The sequence below is a fragment of the Diuraphis noxia genome, unplaced genomic scaffold (assembly GCF_037042655.1).
Source record: "Diuraphis noxia isolate RWA-SAM2 unplaced genomic scaffold, SU_Dnox_SAM2 contig0001, whole genome shotgun sequence".
Classification (NCBI taxonomy): Eukaryota; Metazoa; Arthropoda; class Insecta; order Hemiptera; family Aphididae; genus Diuraphis; species Diuraphis noxia.
The window spans coordinates 64,372,898-64,400,366 of record NW_028301711.1 but is presented as its reverse complement, the minus strand read 5'-3'; the positions used below and the strand labels follow the sequence as shown (position 1 = coordinate 64,400,366).

At 29.5% G+C, this 27,469-nt stretch overlaps 2 protein-coding genes and 1 pseudogene across 2 annotated transcripts; 1 reads left to right on the top strand and 2 right to left on the bottom strand.

Annotated features, from left to right (window-relative positions):
* Positions 1-1,370: 1,370 nt before the first annotated feature.
* LOC149061274 (uncharacterized) lies at positions 1,371-10,481 on the bottom strand (annotated as a pseudogene).
* Positions 10,482-15,626: 5,145 nt separating this feature from the next.
* Positions 15,627-17,615, top strand: LOC149061273 (uncharacterized). Its single transcript, XM_089230905.1, has 3 exons — positions 15,627-16,930; positions 17,246-17,525; positions 17,606-17,615. Exons 1-3 carry the CDS (start codon positions 15,649-15,651, stop codon positions 17,613-17,615), a joined length of 1,572 nt encoding a protein of 523 aa, XP_089087031.1. The 5' UTR covers positions 15,627-15,648.
* Positions 17,616-18,738: 1,123 nt separating this feature from the next.
* Positions 18,739-20,443, bottom strand: LOC149061272 (uncharacterized). Its single transcript, XM_089230904.1, has 2 exons — positions 19,255-20,443; positions 18,739-19,180 (listed from the first exon to the last, which is right to left on the bottom strand). Exons 1-2 carry the CDS (start codon positions 20,238-20,240, stop codon positions 18,739-18,741), a joined length of 1,428 nt encoding a protein of 475 aa, XP_089087030.1. The 5' UTR covers positions 20,241-20,443.
* Between the last annotated feature and the right edge of the window lie 7,026 nt (positions 20,444-27,469).

The window sequence follows — 27,469 nt, the reverse complement described above, 5'->3', positions numbered from 1 at the left end:
GTATACAATAATGAAGTTGTAATTATAAAATGGTATGTGTTAATAACAATGTTTTTGGTCGCAAGGAGTGGTATCACTGCTGGCACGCTAGGAAAGACCGCACCACCCACCCGCATCCCGCCTGGATGTTCCGTCTATGAGTATAAGGTCTATGATAGAACCTTAATATTATGTCCTTTCGATTCTTTTAATATAAAATATTTGTAATCACTAGATGACGCTTTTTGACATTGGCAATTTTTAATCACCTCTACTGGCACTACTCAGGGTTATAATTTATAAACACAAACATTTTTTTTTTCAAATTTACTATTTAGATCAGGGACTGGAACCTTGATTATTTTTACGGTTCCGGTTCCGGTGAGGTTCCTAGTAAAACTAAAATTTCGGTTTCGGTTTTTTTTCGGTTTTAAAAAAAACTAAAATTTCGGTTTCGGTTTCTTTTCGGTTTTAAAAAAAATCATAGTTTCGGTTCCTTTTAGGTTTTTATATTTAGGTTTCGGTTCTTATAAAATTAAAATTACGTTTCCTGTTTAGGTTTTATACTTAAAAAAATTTAGTTCCATTTCATATATAAGTAGTTTCAGTTTCAATACTCAATTAACAATTATGACAGGTCAATAACCTCACCCTGACATCCTACCAAATGCTTAGAACTAAGAAAAAGACTAAACAAGTAAAAAAAATACTCACCACTATCACTTAATTAGCATAAGTATTTTTGTTTTATTTTTATTTTTAAATTTTTATACCTAGTTTATAATTTGATTGCAATGTATCACTTACTAATTAGTAATTACCAACTATTACATCCTGATTCAGTGTTTAAAATTTTAAAATATCACCAATTTTCTTTTTATTATTAACACATATTATATTTTCTTAAGCCAGAGCTCTGCAGTTGAGGATTCCAGTAGATATTTGATTAAAAAGTCTGTTCCACTTTCACATGATTTTAATAAATCAGTACTTAACCTCGTAGTCTTAGATAAATAATAATTATAAATTTTTACATTAAAATAATCTGTGATACCTATGTGAATATTAAAAATTTAAAAAATGTATGGATACATCTTAATAATAATACAAACAATTGAAATTCTATTAATATTTAATGGCGACTCATCCATAAAATTAATTTAATAGTAATTATTATAACAAAACAAAAGACATTTGAATATTTAATAAAAAGGTTAACTTTAACGCCATAATTAATAAATAACAATAAAAGTATTTAAATTTTAAAATGAAAAAAAAATCCTTTATAATTTAAAATTTTATGCAACTTATACATAATATAATAAATAACAAATAATAATTAAAAAAAAAATAAATTAAAATTATAAAAATGTAAGATACATAGCAAAATCTTACTCTTTTGATATAATTTTCTTCTCAAACAATCTATTTGTACGAATTATCAATTGATTTTCTAAGTTTATCGATGTTATATTACTCCTGTAAGGAGATAAAATAAACTTAAGTCCAGAAAATAACCGCTCAACACTGACTTGAGTAGAAGGAACAGCAAACACTAGTTTGGAAAGTATATACAATTCTGGATATGTGCTTTCCATTGACTTCCAAAATTGTAATATGTTGATTTTATGATCCAATCTTTTTTGATTTAAATAATATGTTTTAAGTACATTTTCAATAATTATTGAAGTAGTATTTTGACTTGAAGAAGATACTTCAATGCTTTCTTTTTCTTGCAAAAATTGTTCGATAGGGTCAGGATTTTGATTAAAATCAGGATTATCACTTTCAGGCATTTGGTCTTCCATACTTTCTTGATTATCTTTTGTGTTTATTTTATTATCCTTTAAATAAACCCAAGTAGAAATTAAATGATTAATAGCTAAATTATACTGTACTTCATTTAATGTTACTTTGAAACGGGGATCAAGAAATATTGCTGCCAACAACACTTTGTTTGTTATTCATAATAAATTGTTCCCTGTTTTCCATACATTTTACTAATTTATTAGAAAATGGATTCTCCAGTAACCGTGTTTCAATTTTGCACGAAATCCATGCGCCATAAAAATCTGACAAAGTCAATTGTTCACTTTGAAGTTTTTTGGTACAAATTTTGGCTGGTAATAAAGTTTTTGCAAGAATTTCAACTTGCTGCCAATCAAAATTATTCAAACTAATTTTTTTTAATTTGGGGTCATTTGCAACCATAATTTGTATAAATTCTTTTAAATATTGTATCCTCTCTATCATATTATCATTGTTGAATGCCAACGAGTCAAACAGTCTAGAATTGGCAATTTAAGTTTTTCTTTTTTTATCAAATATATGAAGGTTTGATTACGCAGTTTCTGAATTAATGTTCGAACTTTATTTAATAATTTATCCACACCATTATCTTTTAAGCTGTCTATAACTGCTAGTTCTAGAGTATGCGCTACATAACGAATACCTGTAATAAATTTAAATTTAATTAATCTTCAATTAATTATTATTAAAAGAATTTATGGTTATATTATTACCTATTTGTATTGTTTATCATAATTAATCACTAAACCAAAAAATTGTAATAAAATTACCTGTAAAAATTGAACCACCTCCTAAATTTTGTAATTGAATTTCATTTAGGATTTGTTCTGTTTGTTCATATGTTGAATCGACACATTCAATATTTTCATTTAATAAATTTTCAATTTGTATGTCATCAATTATAGAATGATCTGCACCAGTTTCACTAAGTATTACAAAAAAAGTATACAATTTTAATTATAGATGAGTTACAGGAACTATTACGCATCTACATTAATGTAGGTATGTATGTATAATAGCTAAACTTATGTCTTTGTCTAAACTCATAAAATGTAAATTTAACTTCAATATTATTTAATCAAAAATAATAGTTTATGGAAAAAATGATCATTTACCTATCACTACATTCATCATCTGAACTTGATAAATTTGAGTGTATTTCAGCTACATCATTTAAAATGTCATTATCTTCACCAGTATTATGATATTCATTAGTTGTTGATATATCTTTTTCAACTAAATTTATCGCTTTAAGCATGTTTGCACCATTGTCAGATGTAATTGTATACAATTGCTTTGGTTCAATTATAAACTTTTTTAATAAATTTAAAATTGCTTCTTTTAAATAAATACCTATAAGTGGAAGCATGAATAGGTAACATAAAATGTAAATTAACAAAAATGTATCTTAAAGTTATTATTATTCACCGGTATGCGATTCAGTTAATTCTATTAATCCCAGTGTTCTGATTTGAATAGAATCATCCACTATCAGTGGCGTAATTACGGGGGGGGGGATTTGGGTGTCGTATCCCCCCCAGGGCCATATTTATGCAAGGACAAATGGGACATTTGCACTGGGCCCACTCGAAAGAGGGGCCCACCGACTTCAGCCTTATAAAATTAATTATATACCATTTTTATCATATTCTGGGAATTTTACTTGGATATTTTTGTGGGTATAATGTATATTGTATAATGAGGATTTCGCGATAACTACTGCTTTAACCAACATTGACGATAACAAAATCTAATTGCCGTTATTATCGTCGTAATATCATATTGTAATAATATATTAATAATAATCGTAATATAATTCTATTGACGTTGTCTTGCGTAGTTGTGTGGTGCATTCAGTCCCACGTTTTACGTCAATCGTTTTTATTGCATATTTATAATTTAAAATGTCAAAAAAATATTTAAGTGGTTCAATGAAAAGAAAATTGAAAGATAAAAGAGATCAAAAAACAAAAAAATTATAAGGTAGTTTAGATAAATTTACATTTAGTACTAATTTATCTACTAGCGCACAATCTCCAGGTAATACATTTTTAATAAAAATATGAAGTCATACTCTTATATTATTATTTTTTAACTATTATTTTTATAAATTATCACAAATTATTATTTTTAGAAACAGACGTTACTGGAAAGTATACCAACGAAAATGAAATTATTAAAATTGAAAAATCTGTTGAAGTCTGTGGTACTACTAGTGCTAATAATTCCGATGAAAAATGTGTTATTGATAATACTAATGTGACTGTTACAACTGAGGCAAGTTTGATCGATAATATTGATAATAATGACATAATATTAAACCCAGATTTACCACCAAACAATTTTGCACGATTCTCCGATGATATTTCAACATGGCCACCGAAAATTTCGGAAAGCTTTCGGGAATACTTCACTTTAAATACTCCAAAACAAAATATAGATTGTATTCATAATTCAAAAAAAACTATTTGAGGAGTTCTACGAAAATTAACTAAAGAACATTTTTATTTAACTAAAAAAAGTGGTCATGAAATACATAGAAGTTGGTTGATATATTCACCGTCGGCTGTTAGTTTATTTTGTTATATTTGTAAGCTATATTCACCGAACAACACGCTGTTATGTAAGGAGGGTTTTAGTGATTGGCAACATACTAAAGAACGACTTAGAGAACATGAAAATTCATTTATCCATAGAAAAGCCATTTGTGATTTTTCAAACCGCTCTATAGATATTAAACGTATTGATTGTCAACTAGTTTTACAATACAAAAAAGATGTTCAGTACTGGAGGGACGTTTTAAAACGAACAGTAGCAGCTGTTCAATTTTTAGCTCAACGAGGATTAGCATTTTTTGGAGAAAATGAAATTATAGGAAATGGGCATAATGGAATTTTTTTGGGTATTATGGAGTTAATAGCAAAGTTTGACCCATTTTTAAAAGAACACCTCAATAATTATGGGAACGTTGGTAGTGGTAAAACAAATTATATTTCATCATACACAGTTCGTGAAATCATAATTTTAATGGGAGATAAAGTTTTAAAACATATAATAGAAGAAATAAAATTAGGCGTAGGGAAAGTGGCGCGCCCATCGCCCAGCACACCAAAAAGTGTGCTGCAATAGCCCCACACTGACTTTAACTAGTCGGTGTGGTCTGGCCCTCCAGGTTGGGGGTTGAGCGTAGGGCTGACAACCCTACCTCATAAAAAAAAAATAGTTGTTAAGAAACAACAACATAATAAGCCTCGGATCAAAGATTTAACGGACATCAATATTGGAACATTGAACGTGCGATCTCTGTATAGGGCTGGAGCTTTGACAACATCCCTATCGTGTCTTGAGCGATATGGGATGGATATAACTGCGATTCAAGAGGTGAGATGGACAAACTCAGGTAGCTTGAAATCTCAAGGAAATACATTATTATACAGTGGCGGAGATAAACATGAACACGGAGTAGGTTTCGTTATAAGGGATAACATTATGACAAATATAGTGAGGTTCCAACCAATAAGTGATCGGTTATGCTACATAGAACTCAAAAGTAAATGGTACAACATGTTCCTAATTAACTGTTATGCACCGACAGAAGATAAGAGTGATGACATAAAAAACAAATTTTATGAAGACTTAGACCTGGTGTGTGACACACTACCGAGTGATAAACCGAAAATAATATTAGGGGACTTTAATGCGAAGATCGGAAAAGAAAACATGTACAAACCTACAATTGGATCCGAAAGCCTTCATGAAATTACGAACGACAATGGAAACAAACTAATCTCGTTTGCCATAGCCAAAAATATGATAATAAGTAACACGTACTTCCCTCATAAGAACATACACAAACAAACATGGATATCCCCATGTGGGTTAATAAGAAATCAAATAGATCACATGTTAGTGGACAACCGGATAAAATCATGTGTCAAAGATATAAGAAGTATGAGAGGGAGTAGTGCGATGTCGGACCATTTCCTTGTGAAAGCGAAAATCAAACTCAGAATATCAACAAAATGGAGAAAAAAGAATAAGTACAGAGAAAAAATTAATAAGGATATGCTGAAGACAACAACAGCTAGAGTGTACCAAGAAAAAATATCGATAGAATTACGAGACATACAAGAAATTGTGAACCCGAATGAAGCCTGGGAAAAAGTAAAGCAAGCAATCAAAATAACAGCAAAGGAAGTACTTGGATATGTACCAAAAAAGACAAAGAAAAGATGGTTTAACGAAGAATGTAAAGCTGCTCAAGAGGAAAAAGACAGAGCAAGAACAAAAGTTCTACAAAACCCTAGTGAAGACAACAAAAGGCTACTAGCACAAAAACAAAGAGATACAAAAAAGATAATCAGAAGGAATAAGAGATTATGGGAAAAAGAACGGATACACACCATAGAAAACAACAGGAATAACAACTCCAGAATATTTTTCGAAAAAGCAAATGAAGTTAAACGTGGATATCAAACTAGGCCAACAGCTATGAAGAAACATGATGGATCCTTGCTAACAGAGAGTAAAGAAATTGCGTGTGAATTTAAATATATGTTCGAAAAATTGTTAAACCAACCAAATGAAAATAACACCATACTTCAATACTCTACTGTAGAACAGATGCTTGAAAAACCATCAGAAGACGAAGTGAAGATGGGACTAGAAATGCTAAAAAACGGTAAAGCACCGGGAGATGATGAAATAGTATCTGAATGCCTAAAAAAGGGAGGCCCAGGTCTACTGAACCAGCTACACAAACTCATGAACACAATCTGGGAACAAGAGGAGATACCCGAAGCATGGCGTATATCCATCATATGCCCCGTACACAAAAAAGGAGACATCATGGAGTGTGAAAACTATAGAGGGATCTCACTACTCAATACTTCATATAAACTATTGTCCAACATACTACTGAATAGAATTAACCCATATATCAAGGAAATAATTGGAGAATACCAAGCTGGTTTTATGTTAGGAAAATCGACAACAGATCAAATACACATCGTAAAACAAGTCGTTGAAAAGAGTCACGAATACAATAAAGACACATATTTACTATTTGTAGACTTCAAAGCAGCGTATGACTCAATCAACAGAGACCAACTATGGGAAGTCATGGAATCGTTAGGAATACCAACCAAGTTAACCAGATTAATATAATCGTGTACATTTAATTCAAAAAGTAAAATTAGTTTTGGAGGAGAATTATCAGAGGAGTTTCAGGTAACGACTGGCCTTAGACAAGGTGACGCTTTATCACTTGCACTGTTCAACATCGCCTTAGAGTCAGTCATGAGGACAGTTATATCCCAAGCTAAGGGCATAGAAATAAAAGACAATCAACATCTAACAGCAGTCGCTTACGCGGATGATATAGTACTATTAGCCGAAACAGTTGACGACCTAAAAAACACAACAGATATATTGCTGAAGGAGGGGAATAAAATTGGCCTAAAAATTAATGAGACAAAGACAAAATACATGATAATATCTAGACAAAACCACAGATCGGATTCCTTGAAAATCAATGAATACACATTTGAAAGGGTGAGACATTTTAAATACTTAGGTGCAGATATTAATGAAGATGCTAATAGCCACGAAGAAGTGAAAAGACGATTAATCGCAGCAAACAGATGCTACTATGGACTATTACCATTGTTCAAATCAAAACTACTATCAAGGAAATCCAAAATAACATTATATAAAGTTCTAGTCAGACCAATAGCTCTGTATGCAAGTAGTACTTGGGCGACGACAAAGTCAGATGAAAAAAAGTTAGAAGTATTTGAGAGAAAGATATTGAGAAAGATATTTGGCCCAAAGAAAAACAATGAAGGAGAATATGAAATACGTAGCAATAAAAATTTAGAGGAATTATATAACGAACCCAATATTACTGGGATCTTGAAAAGCGCACGAATAGGCTGGGCTGGACATGTGTGGAGATCAAAAGGACTAATCGGACAAATAACTACATGGAAACCAAACGCAAAGAGGCCCAGGGGACGTCCTAGACAGAGATGGGCAGATAGAATAAAAGAAGACCTAAAGATGCTGGGAGTAAGGAATGCTGAAGAAACGGCACAAAATAGAGAAGACTGGAGACAATATGTTGTTGCGGCAATGGGCCTAAAAGGCCTGTAAAAAGCCGAAGAAGAAGAAGAAGAAGAAGAAATAAAAAATTCAAAATATTTTGGAATGATTGTTGACTCTACACCTAATATCACTCACATTGATCAGTTAGCTATTGTATTGCGATACGTTAATTGTGATGGACAACCAGTTGAACGTTTTGTAAAATTTCAAGATATTTATGGGCATACGGCTGAGTATTTAACTATTACTATAGTTGAAATAATTAAGAACTTTGGTATAGATATTAAAAACTGTGTTGGACAGTCATATGACAATGCCAGTAATATGTCTGGAAAGTACTCAGGATTACAAACGAGAATAAGAAAACTAGCTCCCTTAGCACTATTTTTACCTTGTGCGGCACACTCGTTAAACCTGGTCGGTGTTCATGCAGTAGAAAATTGTAACGGTGCAGTTGAATATTTTAGTATAATTCAATCTATTTATAACTTTTTTTCGTCTTCAACTCATCGTTGGAAATTTTTATGTGAACATCAAAAATGTAATGAAACGCTAACTATTAAATCGTCTTCACAAACACGGTGGTCCGCAAATGCTGATGCAGCTAAAGCATTACGACAAAACTACGCTCATATTTTATCTATTTTGTTAGAAATATGTCAAGATAATAATGAAAACGGTAATACTCGGTTTGATGCAATGAACATTTTGAAAAAATTGAAAAAAAGGGAAACCGCTATATTAACTATAGTATGGGATGTTATATTACAACGAATAAATATAACTTCAAAAAGTCTCCAGAGTTCAATAGAAAATTTGTTTTCAATAGTGCCCTTATACAACTCCTTAATAGATTTCATACAGTATGTTCGAGAACACTTTGATGATTATGAAAGCAAATCTATAGAACTTTTAAATAAGGATATTGAATATCAGAGTTCAAGAAAAAAAAAGACACCAAAAAGTAGACACTTAGATGATACTGATTCTGAAGAAAGACAATTAGATCCAAGAGCGAAGTTTATGAGTGATATTCATTATGTTATTTGTGATAAATTTATAGCTGAATTGAATAAACGAAAAATGGCCTATATTGAAGTAGAAGAAAAATTTGGATTTTTATTCAATAAAAATCCTGATAGAAAGGAAATTAACAACCAAATAAAAAATTTACAATCAATGTACACAAATGAACTAGATTTGGATCCCGATAATTTTGCAGATGAATGGTTTCAATTTCATAGTTTAATTTCTTCTCATCAAATATCAAGAAATCCCGCTGCCCAATTTAAATTCATTAAAGATATGCAAATATCACATGCATTTCAGAATGTAGAAACGTGTCTTCAAATTTTTCTTACAATGCCTGTTACAAATTGCTCCAGTGAACGATCGTTTTCTTCATTAAAAAGAATTAAAAATAGATTACGATCTACATTGAGTCAAGAAAATGTAGACGCTCTGGGAATATTATCTATTGAAAGTGATATCACAGCAAACCTGAATTTTGATGATGTTATTGACCAGTTTTCTAAGCAAAAAGCAAGGAAATGTTTGTGAAAACTGAAATAAAATTAGATGTATGACATTAAACGTAAAAACATTTAATTTGATACCTATTATATAAGTGTAATATCTAATAAAAAATGCTAATTTAAAAAAAAGTTTGTTTTTGTGTATGTTAATTATTTTACTCGAATAAATATTAAACATAATAGTCATATTTTTAACAATACATATTTATTCTATGATCCAACTACTCATATACTAATTATATACAGCATTAATTTAAAAATATATTATGCGTACATTTTTATTTTAGCATTGAAGAAAATAGAGATGGAAATTTTGGGGCCCAAAATTGTTAAATGTACTGGGCCCACGAATTGGTAAATCAGGCCCTGATCCCCCCCATGACCTTTTTTTAAGATTGATTAACTACATACCTATGTACTTCTTTGTCTAATAATATTATTATTATTTTTTTTATATAAATGTAATGTATATATTGAAATCAAATACCTCGGCGAATTATTATTATAAATAGCCTATACATATTTTATACTTTATAGAAATAATACAAAAAAAAACAAATCCTTTATGCTAGTTTTACATAAATACTTCGTACCTAGTTCATTTTAAATGCAGCCACGCAAGTTTATAAGAATCACTATTGCAATATGAATATGTTTTGTGTAAGTTTTGAGTTTGTTTATGCATTGTGTAGTGGTACAAAAATAAACCACCGAGCAGTAAAGTATTATTTTATCGTGGATCGACGACGATCGAAAGACTATTGTCATATCTGTCCTATCTTATCCTATCCTAATATTTTTCCGTAGTGCTATTGAACTAAAAATAACTGATCGATTTGTACACTTAATCGGATTTTATTCCATGTCTCATGTGTACATATTATATTACTCTGAATTCTGAAAGGTGCTTATAATAAATACTTTTTATTTTTTTTTATGGGAAGGGGGTATAGCTGTATAGGTAAAATGTTGAAATATTTTATCCCCCCCCCCCCACAAACATGGCCAAATTACGCCACTGTCCACTATATATTGCATATTCACTCCTAAAAATGACCTAGGTATTCAGTCGAGTAACTGCATCTAATTTGAGAGAAATAAGTCTAGAACTAGCTTCAGTTATCATATCTTTTTTAATAAGAAGTGACTCTTCGTGTACATGTTTTCTAGAAGAAAAAATGATATACTATCAATTATTACACAACGTGCTAAATTTAGTTAGGATAAAAAAAAAACAATATTTTTACTTAATGGAGTCTGAGTTAATTTTCAGTTTCTTCTGAAAACCATTTAAAACTGGATCGAGTATTCTACGAAATCCCGAATCGTTCAACATGCTGAATGGCCGTCCATTAATGGTAACGAGATCAACACAAGCATCAATAATTGATTTTTCACTTAAGTTAACTATAACATAATATTTTGAATCTTTAAAATTAAATAATTGTTGCTGAGCTTTTATCTTCAAAACACCAACTGTTTTTTTATCTTTTCTAGATTCTTTTAACAGAAACTCTTCATAGAGTTCATTATGAAAGCTTGCAAGATGTTTTTTTAAATTTGTACCATGATTATCCTATACAAAATACAAATAAGACTTTAATTTGAGGCAGTCAAAAATTTTGTTTAGGTTGACTATTATTAGAATATCAACTAATTTTTATTATTATCAATAATAAATAATAATAATAATAAGATAATGACAAATAAAAATTTTTAACCATAAAATTCAAAAATAAAAATGAAAATATACTATTTCATAGTAAATACCTAAATCTTCAAACATTAAATGTATGCAAAAAAAAAAATTAAAGATTAATACTTATATTGATGATTCATTTTTATTTATAATCCTCAATCATCACAAAAATTTAAAAAATAGTTAAGAAGTATATAGATACTCAACGTGTAATGAAGAAAATTAATTTAAATAAATAATAGTTACTTAAAAACATTTTAAATTAAAAAAATTATTTATATATACTACCTATAGGTCATACTATGTTATTATGTTATTACACAAAAATAAATCTAAGATTTTTATGATATTTGATATGAATTTTATCTTTAATAAAATATGGTTGTCCTCGTGTTTGTTATTGATTTAAGTTTAAACAATAAATATTGTGTATTAAATATATTTCTTTATACATGTTGAAAATCAAATTAAACACAGAGGGTGATACAATACAATTTTTCCATACACTCAACTAACAGTACCTATTCACATTTCATACTATTTTTTTAATAATAACTTACCTAGGTACCAATTATAATAAATTATGTAAATACATAATAATCAGGGCTCAGATTTTATAGCATTTGCTAATTTTTATTGGATACAGATAAAAATAGCAGAGTAAGCTATAAATTTGTTTTGTGCATCAGAGACTCCAAATATGAAATTTGATTTTGCTATTTTTTGCTTATATAATGAATCCTTACCTTCTAGTGCTATTTTTTAAGTTTTGGTGTCATTTTCGGCTAATTTAACTAATTGACTTTAATGTCGTATTTTCATAAATCTAATTTATATTATATGGTATAAAACTATGGAAAATAGAAAACGTTTGTTATTTATCTTAATTAACAGTTGGTCATTCAGTGTAGATAACTCAAATAAAATAATTTAGCATATTAATATTTAATTAATAGGTAAATAATAATTACTTGAATAGTACCTATTATTAGTTACAGAAAATTTTGAATAGTTGCCATATTCAGTTTTTATTTAATAGTTAGGTGAATCAACAAATTCAATTAATATTAATATTTAAAAAAAAATGTATAATATAAATTTTTTATTATTTACAATTTTTTTTATATATATACATACATTTATATAGGTGATAAGTTTTTTAATTTGTGAACAGAATAAATTTTCTTTTTCGTGATTTTAGAGCATATAATAGCGCTTATTTTAAGATTTTAAAGGAAATAATATAGCGTATATTTAAGTAATTTTTAGTGCTATAAGATCCAAGCCCTGGGGACTTAAAATAGTATAGTATACTTAAACTAAATAGTAAATAGAGAGTTGAAATCTTATATTTTAAATAGGTAGATAATATTCTTAATATTTGTTGAAAATTTACTTACTTTAATTTTGCAAGTACAATGCTTACACGACGACTCACGTAAATTACAATCATATTTATAATACGAATGTATTATTGAGGAATTAGGACGACCCATAATCACTTTTAATAAAACGTAGTTGAAATAAAAAGTTTAAATTCGAATCCTTGTGCATCAAATTATAAATTATACCAAAACTCAAGACACTAAAAACTAGTGTACTAGTCCAGTAAACACTAAGACACTATGAATAATGAATATTGACAAAAACACATTTACCGCTTTTAGGCGTGCTGTACGTCAGATAAAGATATAAATAATATCCAAAATCATAACATGCCTAGTTATTTATAAACATATTTTATGAATTTCTTATTATTGTGGTAACTAGAAGTCTGGAAGACCTATTTGTGTATATTGAGACTATTGAGTAGGTATTACATAATGGCTGATTTTTGTTGGAAATTTCTATTTACATTATCAGTTGTTACATAGAAATATTAATACTTTACATCTCAGACATCTGAATTCTGTATAAATACTTGAATGATTATTTTTGATTATTATTAATCCTCGTAATAATAATAATCATAATATATCTACATAGATATTTGTTTAGTTCATAATTCTTATTACCTATTTATTAATGAAAAATAAAAATAATGAAATTATTACAAAACCGACACTAATCTTAAGAACCTATACTTAAAAGTATCGGTACCGGTAAAGTTACGGTTTTTAAATTAATTTAAATAAGGGTTCCGGTGAGGGTTCGGGTTTTTAATTTTATCGAAATTAGGGTTTCGGTTCCCAATATTCAAAGGGTTCCGGTTCCTAAACCGGTTCTTTTCGGTACGGTTCCAGTCCCTGATTTAAATATAATATAAAAATAATAAAAAAAGATATACAGAATACGTATTCGAATATATATTTTTAAATTGTCATTACTTGCGTGATTCGTTGAAATTCAAATCTCAATAATACCTGCCTTGGTCATTCAGATGCTATATTCGTGATTTGTTTTACATTGTGAACGTCGAAAATATATCGATTATTTACAATGATGTCGCCTAATATATAATATATGTATATATTGATTGGATTCAGTTTTTACAAAAAATTGCTTTTGAGATGTCATTGGGGGTATTACATTATGTTACAAAATAACAAAAAAAGTTTGAAATATTAAAAAATTTTATATATCAAATCCAACCCATGTTCAAAGTCGAAAAGAAACATTGAATACAACTTTTTTGTCCTTACAATTTTATTTAAATTATGAATTTTAACTATTAAACATTATCAACAATATTTTGTTCCCATATAACTACGATGTTTACTGTTTGTTTAGTAATTCTGGGAACATTTTGATTGAGGTTCGTTATTTTTTATCAATGGGAACATACTACATAATATACAACAACGAACAAAACAATAGGTAAAATTTAAGTTTTGAATATATCTTATATCTTATCGTGAGAATATCACATGAATATATAAATTACTCTAATAGTTATTTGAAAATTCGTAGCTTATTTATCTTATACATTCCGAAATACGATGCTATCCACACTATGTATACATATGTTTTTTCATGAGGTTCAAACTACAATATAACAACAAGCAAAAACTTATGAACAATTGGTAAAATATGCATTGAATTGAATCACCTTGAGGGGCCTCTTTAAGGTTATAATTTGACGATGTCACGACGAGGGAAGAATATGGAATACCAATCTCATTAATTATATAATATAAATCAATTGTACACAATACATTATCATTATCAACCCAATGCGCAATGAGAAATTAACATCAGGTATTCAATTTAAAAAGAAACAAATAGTTTTACGCGAATCTGAATCGATATGTAGTTGCAGTGGGATCGCGGCGAATTGGTCGCGAACATTTGATCGCCGGTGAATTGATCGCGGGTGAATTTATCGTGAATATAATTGATCATCAAACGAACAATTTTTATTTATTATAGTTATTACATCCAATTATAATTATATAATATAATATATAATTATATCCAATTTACAATGTGCAGATTAACAGATGTAATAATTTTATATAGGTACTATTGTATGATGTACACACGAGATAATTGAACTAGCGTGGCAATAACTTAGATAAGCTTATACGATCGTTATCGACTTATCGTCATCTATATTCCATGGTCGTACCAATTTGTCGTTACATACTTGCATTTGTTAGTCCATGCTAGTACGATATTGTGTGTGTTTACTGTTTTTTTTATTTTATAATAAAGGAGTTCATTAAGAGTGAAAAAGGCAATGATAAATGAATTTATAACGGCTATATGTATACTTTTGAAAAATTTGGAACCGAAGAAAAGTCAATATTATATATTAAAAAAATATATTATAAATATTATAAATATATTATATTATCTATACTATTATATAAAATTGTAAGGGTTTTTCTTAGACCGCGCTAACCGAGAAAACTACTGAACCGATTTGGTTGAAATTTTTTTTGGCTGAAACCCGACACTCCGCTGAAGGTTATAGTAACACTTTTGTCAATAAAAAAAAAGTATAAAGTTCATACAAAATCAAAAACAGAATCAAAGTAGTGGCGCCCTCTTTCGGCCAAAAAATATACTAAATATTTTTAGTTGTTACGGTTCTATAGGTTGCAGATCCAAAGAGGATGAGTTGTTCTTATATAAAATGGAAACATATGGTAAACTTATTGTATGACATATAGTTACTATTGGTTACTGATAGGACAAGGTTATTATGAAAGAATATTTTATGAAAATCCACCCGAAATGTAGGAAATCTGTATGTCAAAAATACAACAGTGGCGCCATCTGTCTAGAAAAAAACAAACTAAATTATAAAAAATTTAGTTTATTGTTGCAGATTAAAATAATAATAAGTAGTGTATTATATAGTGGTTGCTATTGGTTTATCGGGCATGTTTGTATATTATAATATTACTAGCCGACCCGGCCACGCGTTGCTGTGGCTAAAGTTTTTGTAATATTACATTATAGTAAACAATCTAAGAGAACATCAGTCACTGGCATCAGCACACTGGCATAATTTGTACTTAGTTTTTTTACCTATTTTTCTTACCCAAATTTTGAGTAAGTGGCCAATTCATTATCATGCCGAGAGCGCAAAGAGCACGCATTAGCAGAAGAACTGCCAATGCATCTCGAATGTATAACAGAAGGCAACAAAATAACACACCAGAACGTTCTCAAACACGTGCTCAGGAGCAACGTAACGCTTTGAGTATGAAATCAGCGTTTAATTATCAATCCGAGATTGATTATTTAAATATTAAAGCGCTTCAAATTGGACGAATGACTATATTATGTCCTAAGTGCCATGCAAAAAAATGGAAAGATGAAACCCATGGACTTTGCTGCGCTGACGGTAAAGTTGTTTTACACCAATTTGAGGATCTTCCAGACCTAATTAAAAGTTTAATTGATAATTCTCACCCTCTATCAAAACATTTCTTTGATAATTCTAGACGGTATAACACTCTGTTTCAAATGACATCGTTTGGAGCAAACGAAATAAGTGAAGGGAACTTCATGCCCTCTTTTAAAATTCAGGGTCAAGTGCATCATTTAATAGGTAGTTTATTACCCGAAATTGGAAATAATGCTAAATTTTTACAAATATATTTTATGTCAGAGTCGGATCAAATATCTATTCGAACAAATATGATTCCAAATATGAAAAGAGGTCTCATTGAATCATTGCAAACAGTTTTGCGTGAAAATAATCACCTCATACAGAGCTTTAGATCTAATCTGGAGTCGAGGTCTTTTGATGAGTTGCAAAACTTTAAGTTAATTATTCATGCTGACAGAGTTCCTCAAGATGAACACAGAGGTCAATATAATGCACCTACCATCGATGAAGTAGCTGTATTATTAGTTAATGAAGATAAAGGTCCCAGAGATATAGTTCTGCACGGTCGGAGTGGACAATTGAGTCGAGTTTCCGAATTGAATAGATCTTATGATGCACTGCAATATCCATTGATGTATACTAGAGGCGAAGACGGTTATCACATTAATATATTACAGGAAAATAACCAAAATCGAACCAAAACTGTATCCTGCATGCAATTTTATTCTTATAGGTTTATGGTTAGAGAAACAAGTCTAAATCATCTACATTATTACAAAACATTATTCAGCCAATTCGCCGTAGATATGATGGCAAAATTGATTTCTGAAAGACTATACTTTATTCGTAACCATCAAAAACAACTACGTGCGGATGATTATGTTCACCTCCGAGATGCTGTTAACAATGATGCAAATATTAATGATAATAACGTTGGGCAACAAGTAATTCTTCCTTCCTCTTTTACTGGCTCCCCACGTTACATGCATGAAAAAAATCAGGATGCCATGACTTATGTTCGTAAATTTGGCCGTCCAGATTTATTTATTACTTTTACATGCAACCCGGAATGGCCGGAAATAAAAAATGAATTATTTCAAGATCAAAAGTCGTTTGATAGACACGATATAATCTCTAGAATTTTTCATCTCAAACTAAAAAAGTTTATGCATGTATTAAAAAATAAATATATTTTCGGAGATGTAAATTGTTATGTTTACAGTGTTGAATGGCAAAAACGAGGTTTGCCACACTGCCACATTCTTTTGTGGTTACAAACGAAAATTCAGCCAGATGAAATTGATAAAATTATTTCTGCCGAGATACCAAACAAAGACAGAGATCCTATACTTTATGAAATAGTTTGCAAGAATATGATTCATGGCCCATGCAGCGAGTTAAATATTAGATCGCCATGTATGAATATTGGAAAATGTAGTAAGAAATACCCTCACAAATTGGTCAAGGATACTCAAACTGGAGATGATGGTTATCCGACTTACCGACGGAGATCACCAGATGATGGAGGTTATACTGCAATATTAAAAGTTCGTGGTAAAACAGAAATCGTGGTTGACAACCGTTGGGTTGTACCGTATTGTCCAGTGCTATCTAGGTGCTTTAATGCGCATATTAACGTAGAATACTGTCATACGGTTAAAGCGATAAAATACATATGTAAATATATTAATAAAGGATCAGATAGAGCTACTTTTTCTGTTAATCGTGAAAACGATGAGATTACAAATTTTTTGAATGGTCGATACATATGTACTTCTGAAGCGTTTTGGAGAAATAAAAAATTCTACATATCATGGTCCGAAGGCAAAATAAACAACCAATCACGGGCGAAGCTGTGACGGGTCGGCTATATATTATAAAAAATTATAAAAATATGTGACGACTATCATAATAGGAGTAAAATAGACTTTTTAAAAGGAATAGCCCATAATTTTCAGCTCCAACTTTAAATAATTATAAATTAAAATGTATGATTATTAATATTATTATTATTTTTATTTATATTATTATTATTATTTTTTATACTTGACGACTATCATACTAGAAGTAAACTACAAATAAATTAAAATGTATAATTACTAATATTATTATTTTGTATTATTATTATTATTATTTATTTATTTATTATAATTTTAAATTTACTGTGAGAAACTTTAAAAACATAAAACTCGGATGTGTACCTATATTAAATATTAACTACCTATGTAATTACTATAATAAAATAACAAAAAAACTAAAAATGTTCGTATGACGATCAATTATCTTAGCGACCAATTATCGGTGCATACTACTTGCGTCCGAAATAATTAACACTAGGTAAGTTGCGTCCCCCAAAAAAAGGTTCAAAAAGGGTCATAGCCTATTTGCGTCCCGGTATACCTTTTTAGACAGCCTAGATGCGTCCATAGCCTATTACAAACTAATGAGTAGATTAATTGCTTATGAGTAATAGGTCATTATGCATGGTTAAAAAAATGTTTATTAATTATATGCATTTGATTATATTCATTACATTATCACATCATATTTAAAAAAATAAAATTATACAAACTATTAATAGATTATGAAAATACAAGTTAAAAGAATTATGCATACCTATTTAAAAAAATATTTTATTATAAAATCGTCAATTGTCAATTTATTAAAGCTATAATCAAATTAAATATATGCATTTTTAACTACAACATAAAAAGACATAAATTATTAATTACTGAATTAAAACAAGGTTGGTTGAAATTTGAGTGAAACGTTTTTTAAATATATAAAAGCAGAATTGGTTTTTTCTCTGAATTTTTTTATTTCTTTGTTTAAGTAGTCAATTTTTTGGTTTTTTTTTTTCTATATTCTTTTTTAGGTGTATTTATGCTATTCATTAACACATAAGTATTAATTTGAAATGATTTTAAAACATCGATAAATTGATAAATATTTGGATGGCTTGAGTAAAAGGATGAATTAAATTTGGAATGAAATGCCTCACATGCGTTCGTTGTTCGTTGTACACTAGATGAACATTGTGCCCATATACTTGGATGAAATTGAGCATTTTCAGATATATAATTTTCTAATATGTAATCAGTAAAATCTAAACATTCTACCGGAATGATTGGAATGATTTCATAGGCAAATACGTCACTTAACATTTCTGGAGGTAAAAATGGCAGTCCAAAACAAAGTCTAAGAAATAAACCTATTTCTGTTTTATTTTTATATTCATTTGCCAATCCAAGATTTTGTATTTTTCGCCACCTACAAAATTCATTTGTGAACCGTTAATCATATAAATATTTATTATATTTTTATGAATGTTAATTAATACATACCACGATTGTCCCAAGTGGAAACGACAACCTTTTATTTCCGCTTCTGTCCAAACTGTACACACAGCTTTATGAATTGCAATTTCAAAATCAACAAACACGGTATCAGGAGCAAAGGTAACATTATACTTTGAACACGATTCATTCAAATACGTAAAAGCTCTTTCGTATGTTTTATTTTCTTTGTTAGGTAGTAAAAAAAATGCCAGTGGAATATAATAATCATTCATCAGACCATGTATTGTGAACATTTGTAGAAAATATTTTGGGCAATATTGAAAAGTCCCGTCGATATATATTGTTTTAAGGTTACTTAGAAATCTTAAATTTTTTTCACATGAAAATAATATAATATTTGTTTGCTTATCGTTTACCATAACAAAAGTTTCATTTTCAGCTGTAAATATTTGGTTTTGTTGTAACATGTTGTGTACCTCTTCAGAATTTGTTGGTAATTTTGGCAAAATAGTTCTCCGAGCATTGTACATATTTTTACGTACTAGGTTAATATCTGACGCAGTAGAAGTAATGCATCCGCCACTCAGCTCAGTACAAATAAGTTTGGATGGTTTCATTGATATGTCTGTAATAGCTTTTCGTTTAAGTCCGTTGCTTAATTGTTGTCGTTTAAGGTGTGCAAGTTCATTTGAATCGTGATTATGTGACGTTGGTTCACATATCATATTTTCTAGAGCATCGATCTTATAAAAACTTTTGCAATTTTTATTTGTGCACTTCCACCGTTGTACTTCATTTTCAAGCATTTTATGGTAACTGAACTTATAGCCATTAATTATGAACAGTTCTTTTTTCGCGCACAATTTGGAACTAAACATTTTTTCCATTTTAACCACAAGCACTGTATAACGGGACGACTGGACGAGTGAACTTGTACTGAGAAATGTACAGCACCGTGCAAAATACTTTATGTTATTTTGATCAATCATAATGATATAAGATATACCTATCAAATGGTGACAATCAGACATCTCCTAGTAATCAATTTTATTACACTAACCCGCTGTAATGATATTAACATTTGTATTAGTGGGAAAATGCTGATAATATTTTACTGTTCGTCGTAGACATTTCATGGACAATTTACACATATTATTGTAACGCTTAATCGGCGTTATCGCATAATATTTATGGACGCAACTAAGTAATGACTTTAATGGCAGGTAAGAAGAATAATATGGTTGAGTTGCGTCCACAAAATGGGACGCAAGTTACCTGTTGAATTTACTACCTGTAAAATTTACCTTTTTCGGGGACGCAAGTAGTATGCAGCCCCAATTATATTCACAATAAATTCACCCGCGATCTATTCACCGGCGACCGATTCACCGGCGATCAATTGTTCGCGACCAATTCACCGGATAGCGTTGCAGTGTACAACCTTATTGTTTATCGCACTGAAGGTTGAATTTCAATATAATTCACCGAAATTCATTAAAATAATTATATATTTCTATCTAAGATTTGAACCCTTAGTACATGATATCTTGTAAGTTATTAAGTTAACAATAATTTGAAAATCATTTATTTTTTCATTTTTGAAACAGTTTAGAATATTCAATCGAAAATTCCGAGAAGTGCGATAAATGTACTAGTTTACATTGATGTGTGTGTGTGTTTTATGTCTATGTGCAAATGGTAGGTTAACATAAAACGATTACCTACATAAAAATAATGTATGTGCTATACACCTGCTATAGCCTATAATAAGTTGTAACAAGCGTGTAATTTTCGAATTTCGACAAAAAACGTAATTATTAGAATTTGAAAAATGCAGTTTCTATCAGTTTATAGTGTTTAAATATATATTTTTATTTCGGTTACCCGTATTCTAGGTAAACATTTTTGAATAAATTATAGATAATTAAATGAAGAATAACGCCAATCTACTACCAAAAAATGTTAGGTAATCATTTTTTTCTAGGTACCTAATTAAAAAAACACCGTACACGGAGACTAAAGTTTAAGTATTTTAGTACCGGAAATGACAAAATGTTAAGGTTAAGTTTCAGAAATATCAAAGGAAAATAAGGTTGACATTAGCGAGCATCAAATTAGGGAATTTTTTAGAATTACAGAATTGTCATTACTTGCGTGATCCGTTGAAATTCAAATCTCAATAATACCTGCCTTGGTGGTTCAGATGCTATATTCGTGATTTGTTTTACATTGTGAACGTCGCAAATACATCGATTATTTACAATGATGTCGCCTGATGTAATAATTCATAGTAGGTACCTATACAAGATCCTTAAAAATGACAAACATTTACTATTAAATACATATTTTATATGCATTAACGTATAATGTATTAATGCATTATGGCATTATGCAACTAAGTTATATCAACGATAGATTAAACTAGTTAAGTTAAAAAATCAAAAAATAAACTTCTTAACTTAACTTTAACTTGTTAACAAGTTAAGCCCCTTTGAGTATTTACTTGTGTATTGTAAACACATAATTTATCAACACTTAATGATTGTTAATAACTTTTTTATAGAATTTTTTTGATTACCTGAACGTTTTGAATTTATAAAATCAGAGTTCAAATTTTGAAAATAATCAGGTCTTTTTTCTACACAGCACTCAATAAAAGATTTCTGCATGTTTTTTGGCCAGAAAAAAGGATCTTTGTATAAATTCCAATCTGCACTGTTTAGTTCAGTAGTTGTTTCTTCAATATTAACTTTTACCATATTATCTAAAAATTAAATACAGTATTAATGTCAAACAAGAGCAAACATGAACTAAAATATATAATTAGGTACCTACCTTCAGTTAATTTTTCTTCAATTTTAAAGTTTTTGCTAATGTCCAACAAATTGTCATGTGGCGCAATATCACTAAGGATCTCAGCTAAACCATTGGCTTCTTTGTCATAATAATAATATAATGAAAATACAATTTTTAATAAAAACTGGTATACAACAAATTTGCAAATAAAATAGTTATTTGATAGAAAATGATTTAAAATATATACAGTCTCATCAGCATTAAACACATCAGAGGGTGAAAATTCGGAGATGATTGAAGGCCATTCATTTTCTAGCCAAAAATGTGCACTCGTAAAATCTGCGTCACCTTGTTCTCCGTGCATTTTTTGGAAACAAATGTTTTCTCTTTTTTTCCACCGATGGAACCACCCCTCTGTCGCTTTGAAGTCAACCTTTCCCATTTTTTCTGCCAATTCTTCAGCTTTTTGGCGAAGCAAAGGACCTGACACGCGAGCATCTTTATTTCTACCTTTTACAAACCATTCTTTCAATGCACGTTCAACAGTATCATCCTTTCCACATCTTTTCCTTTTTCGACTTTGCGACTCATTTTGTAATGCTTCACATTCAATGTCTTCCCTATTCTTCAATATTCTACCCAATACCGATTGTGAAATGTTCAGCCTAACTGCTGCATCACGTTGTCCCATCTTTGGAAGTTGATCATATTTTCTTAAAATGTCTAGTTTGTCATTCAAACTAAGAGCACGTCGCGTATTGTCACTCATGTTAACAACAAGAAAAGCACGCGTTGAAATTCGAATACCGACTGATCGTTTATTGACTCATTGTACAACAATTATACCGTTGACTGCAATGATAACTGAGTATGTACATGTGCACGTGTACGTATGTGTATTTATGTACCCGTAATTACGATAACTGTGCAGCCACCAGATAATCAGTATACTATAATAACGATAATCGTTGCGATAAATGTGAACTTTTATCTGCGATAAAAATTATTATACGTTATTAGGTACCAACAGAAACTAGAAATAATCAACACGAATATTATTTAATTTTTCAATACCAATTTATTTCTAAATTATAACCAAAAAAGTTTGTTTTCTACTATTTATTTTACGAAATTTGAGTCTTATAACCGAAGTGTTGAGTCTTATAACCGATTTTTTTTAAATGTATTTGGACACGTCCGGACCGTTCCAGACGATTTTGAGTCTAATAAGCGACTGAACCTTATATCCGTGAGTCTTATAAGCGGCGTCTACTGTATTTAGATACCAAAAAATTTGCAAATAAAATACTTATTTAATAAAAGTATTTTATTTTGAATAGTTAATAAAAGACTTGTTTTTTTTTTAATTCATTGATTAAAAATTATAACATATCAATTATTTCATTCTTGTTTATTAAAAAGATAATTTCTTTTTAAACAAATGGCCAAGTTAATGGTTCAAAATATTATTGATTGATAAGTATATTATATACTAAGTTTAGTTTTAAAAATGTTAAGCTTTGAAAATAACATGTATTGATGTAGGTATTCAATAATAACTATAATAATTTGAATGCTTTGCACTTACCAGGTCGAATGCATCTAAATAAATTGTTGATTTTTTTATTAGTTAGTAAAATATTTTTTGTTTGCTGCTCTTTCTTCTTTCTTTTCGCTGATCCACTCAAAACTTTTGATTTCATCATTTTAGAAAAAATTAAGATAATCCGGATATTTTAATGTTAACACAATATGAAAAATAATACAACACACTGCACACGAAAGAAATGTGAACTGTAAAGCTTGTAATAATATTTAACCGAAAATGGCAAAAATATCCGACTAAATGAATATTATTAGTTCGTAGTCACTAGTCTTGTATTTGCAATAGTTTTATAAAATGATACAAGATCGTATAGATTAATATATCATAAGCACTACGGGTTACTATAAATAACTTAAATGCATCGAGAATCGAGATAAGATATACTCGTACAATACTAGAGCGCGAGCGATTTCCCGTATTCCACCAATACTGGCAATATTACCCACAGACTTGTAATTATTTTCTAATTATATGTCTATGTTATTACAGAAATAAAAATAACATAAATTATAACCACGGACTAAGATATACATAATATATATGTCTTAGTGCGTGGTAAAATGCATCTTTTCTACCATTGTGCTTTTGTAAGTATTTACTATTTAGTTATTTTTGTCGATAAAAAAAATGGTTTTTAAAATATAGAAAAACTATTTTTTTTAAATCACTGAAAATTATGTATCGGCTTAAAATTGTTTGGGCCCCTTTCACTTGGGTATTTGAGAGGGCCCCGGGACTGCCGCCCCGGCTAGACCCCCCCTTAATCCGGCCATGAGTAGACTATGGGGAGTAGAGGGTAGCACTATAAAAGGGACCCCGAAACGGCCTGTATTCAGACGCGACTTGACCAGACTAGCCAGAGCACCTTCACGCCAGTCTGTTGTTTAATTTAATTCATTGGACTTAGAAAATTTCTTATAAACAATATTTTGAGCTTAGAAAATATTCGAGTCAAACCGAATTTATTCTATCATTCAGAATACTTAATTTACATTCAGCTTTCATGTTATAAATAAATATATGTTTTACCACAATAAATAAACAATTAATCTAATTAAGAAGAATTCTACGTTGTGTAATTAACTCAAGAGTCACCTTCCAAACATCATCCTTGACTACTGATACCTGTAGGCGACGTGATCACTACAAGCCCAAGGTAAACGGTACGGTCGTATATTAATTGGTTTTGTGCATCACGGCGTGTTTATCGTATGCGTTATGACATCGATAGCGCTTAAATAGTCACCCGGTAAGTAAAATAAATCCGCGTAATCGCAACAGAGTTGTAAAATATTTTCACGTTCCTCTTGATTTAAATCGTCCATTTTAATTTTGTTATACGATCAGTTTGTTTATCATCTACGAAAGATGCTTTAAGTACTGTCTCGTGGTATGGCTCCCAATCAATATGTTGTATGGTTAGCTCGTCGATAACAAAAGGTTCTTCAGAAATATTAATAATGTTACTTATTATAGTATTATCATTTACTGGGCTAATGCTATTAGCAATAATAACGTTTTCGTTCACGTCTTGTTTTTTTATAGTTATCGCGTCGTGTTTAATTTTATCGTCGTTTTTTATTAATAGTACACAGTTACTACGCGGCGGTATTATAATCTCTTTAAGAGGACGTTTCACCCGCATGTGTTGTCTCCGTCTTACAAGTGCGTAACATTACAAAAACTTTTACGCGCGGGAAAGAACCAAGAAAGATACAGTTATAACTAAGAAACGAAATTTTCATCACATAAAAAGGAGAATTTTGTCTGTGCAATATCGTTTTTATTTTTTCGATATCAGAACTACAAAAAAAGTTATTCATGCTTAAAAAACGCAAAATTAATGTATTATAAAACAATAAGAATTTTTGTTGTATAAGTGATATCGAAAAAATAAAAACGATATTGCACAGACAAAATTCACCTTTTTATGTGGTGAAAATTTCGTTTCTTAGTTATAACTGTATCTTTCTCTGTTCTTTCCCGCGCAAAACAGTTTTTGCAATGTTACGCACTTGTAAGACGGAGACAACACATGCGGGTGAAACGTCCTCTTAAGACTGGTTTGTTCGGGTATCGTTAAAATATTCTGACTGTAGTCCATAATGACCTTATTTTGTTTCAAGAAGTTACGTTCGATTATACCGGATTCGGTTATAGGAAAATTGCCGAATACGACATCGAATTTACGTACGTTTCCCCAGCCCCCCACATATCACTATCCCAAATTTTCTTTTGCCAACATTTAGTACGTCATTTGATTGTATTTGTTTGACCAAATTCAGAATTTGTTTGATGTCGGCACGCCCCGGAAAATCAATTTTTAACAACAGTATTTATTATTATATATTATCTATCTATAAGTATATAATATATTATGTTGTTGAAACCTGATAAAAATTAATACAATTCTTATTTTTATAGTACACCTACTGATTTGTGTTTATTTAATGTAATATATTCATTATAATTACATTGACACCAAAAAAATTACTTAACATTATATGTATCGGGAACATTTTTAGTTCGAAACGTTTGACATGTTATTATTTTTTGCTGTTCATACATTTTTTGAGTACGAACTATTTTAATTTTCGAACTTTTTTGTTCGAGTTCGGTTCGGGTCAGATTTTTTAAGACTTGGTTCGAATTTCGAACTTCGAACAGTTCGGCCCACCTCTAGTATTGATTTTACCATGATGTGTGTTTTTATTTTTATTTTTTTGTCTGTCATCACATTTTAGGGCAGTAAAACTAGTAAAAGTGCTTCGATTTTTGACTTCAGTACCTCGTTCGATCAGAAAGTTAATCTAGTTGGTACTTTGAGGGGTTCTTAATATTATTATATAATTCATAGTCACAATTTTTTTTTTATAAGCTTTCAAAGTTTGAATTAACGATTTATCCTCAAACGAATTTAAATATTTGTAATTATTCAAAAAGTATAAGTCGTAGATACTTGAAAATTTTACAAGTTATTTAGATTGGCATTTTCTTTACATGATTCAATTTTCAAAATATTTTGACTTTTTTTAGATATTTTTTGACAACTGAAAATTTTCTTTTGAAGTGTCGATACATTTTTTTTGGCCCTATAAAAATACTTGAAAATTTAATACAAAGTTCCTCATAGATTATTCTTATAGTAATTAAAAAATTATAAAAATACATGGGCACAATTTTTTTTATTAGCTTTGAAAGCTTATAAAAAAAAAATTGTGACTATGAATTTCTTTAATTTTTCAACGGCTATAGTAACAATATGTTAAGAGCCTTGTATTAAATTTTCAAGATTTTCTACCCAACAAATACATTTTTATCGATATTTATAGAAAAAAAATTAAAATGTCAGTAAAACGCTCAAAACAAATCAGCATATTTTGAAAATTTTATAAAATATATAAAATGCCTATATAAACATTCAGTGAAAATTTCAAGTATCTGAGGTCATTTTTTTTAGAGTTACACCAAAATAAAAAAGAAATCGCTAAATGTGAAATCCAGTGAAAATCCAAATGTTGTAAAAATTTAAATGCTCATAGAAATTCAATTTGAATTTCCGGTGGAATTTTTATTTTTGATAAAGATTGAAAAACTTGTAAGGAATGTTGTATTAAATTTTTAAATCTTAGATTTAAAAAGTACATTTTTTATGAATTTCTAGCTTAAAATAATTTGTGAATTTTTGTGATTTTTACGTATTTTGTCAAAATTCAAATTTTGAATGCTTATAAAAAAAAAATTGTGACTATGAATTTCTTTTATTTTTCAACTGTCATTGTAACAATATGTTAAGAGCCTTGAATTAAATTTTTAAGCTTTTATACCTAACAAGTAAATTTTTATCGATATTAATTT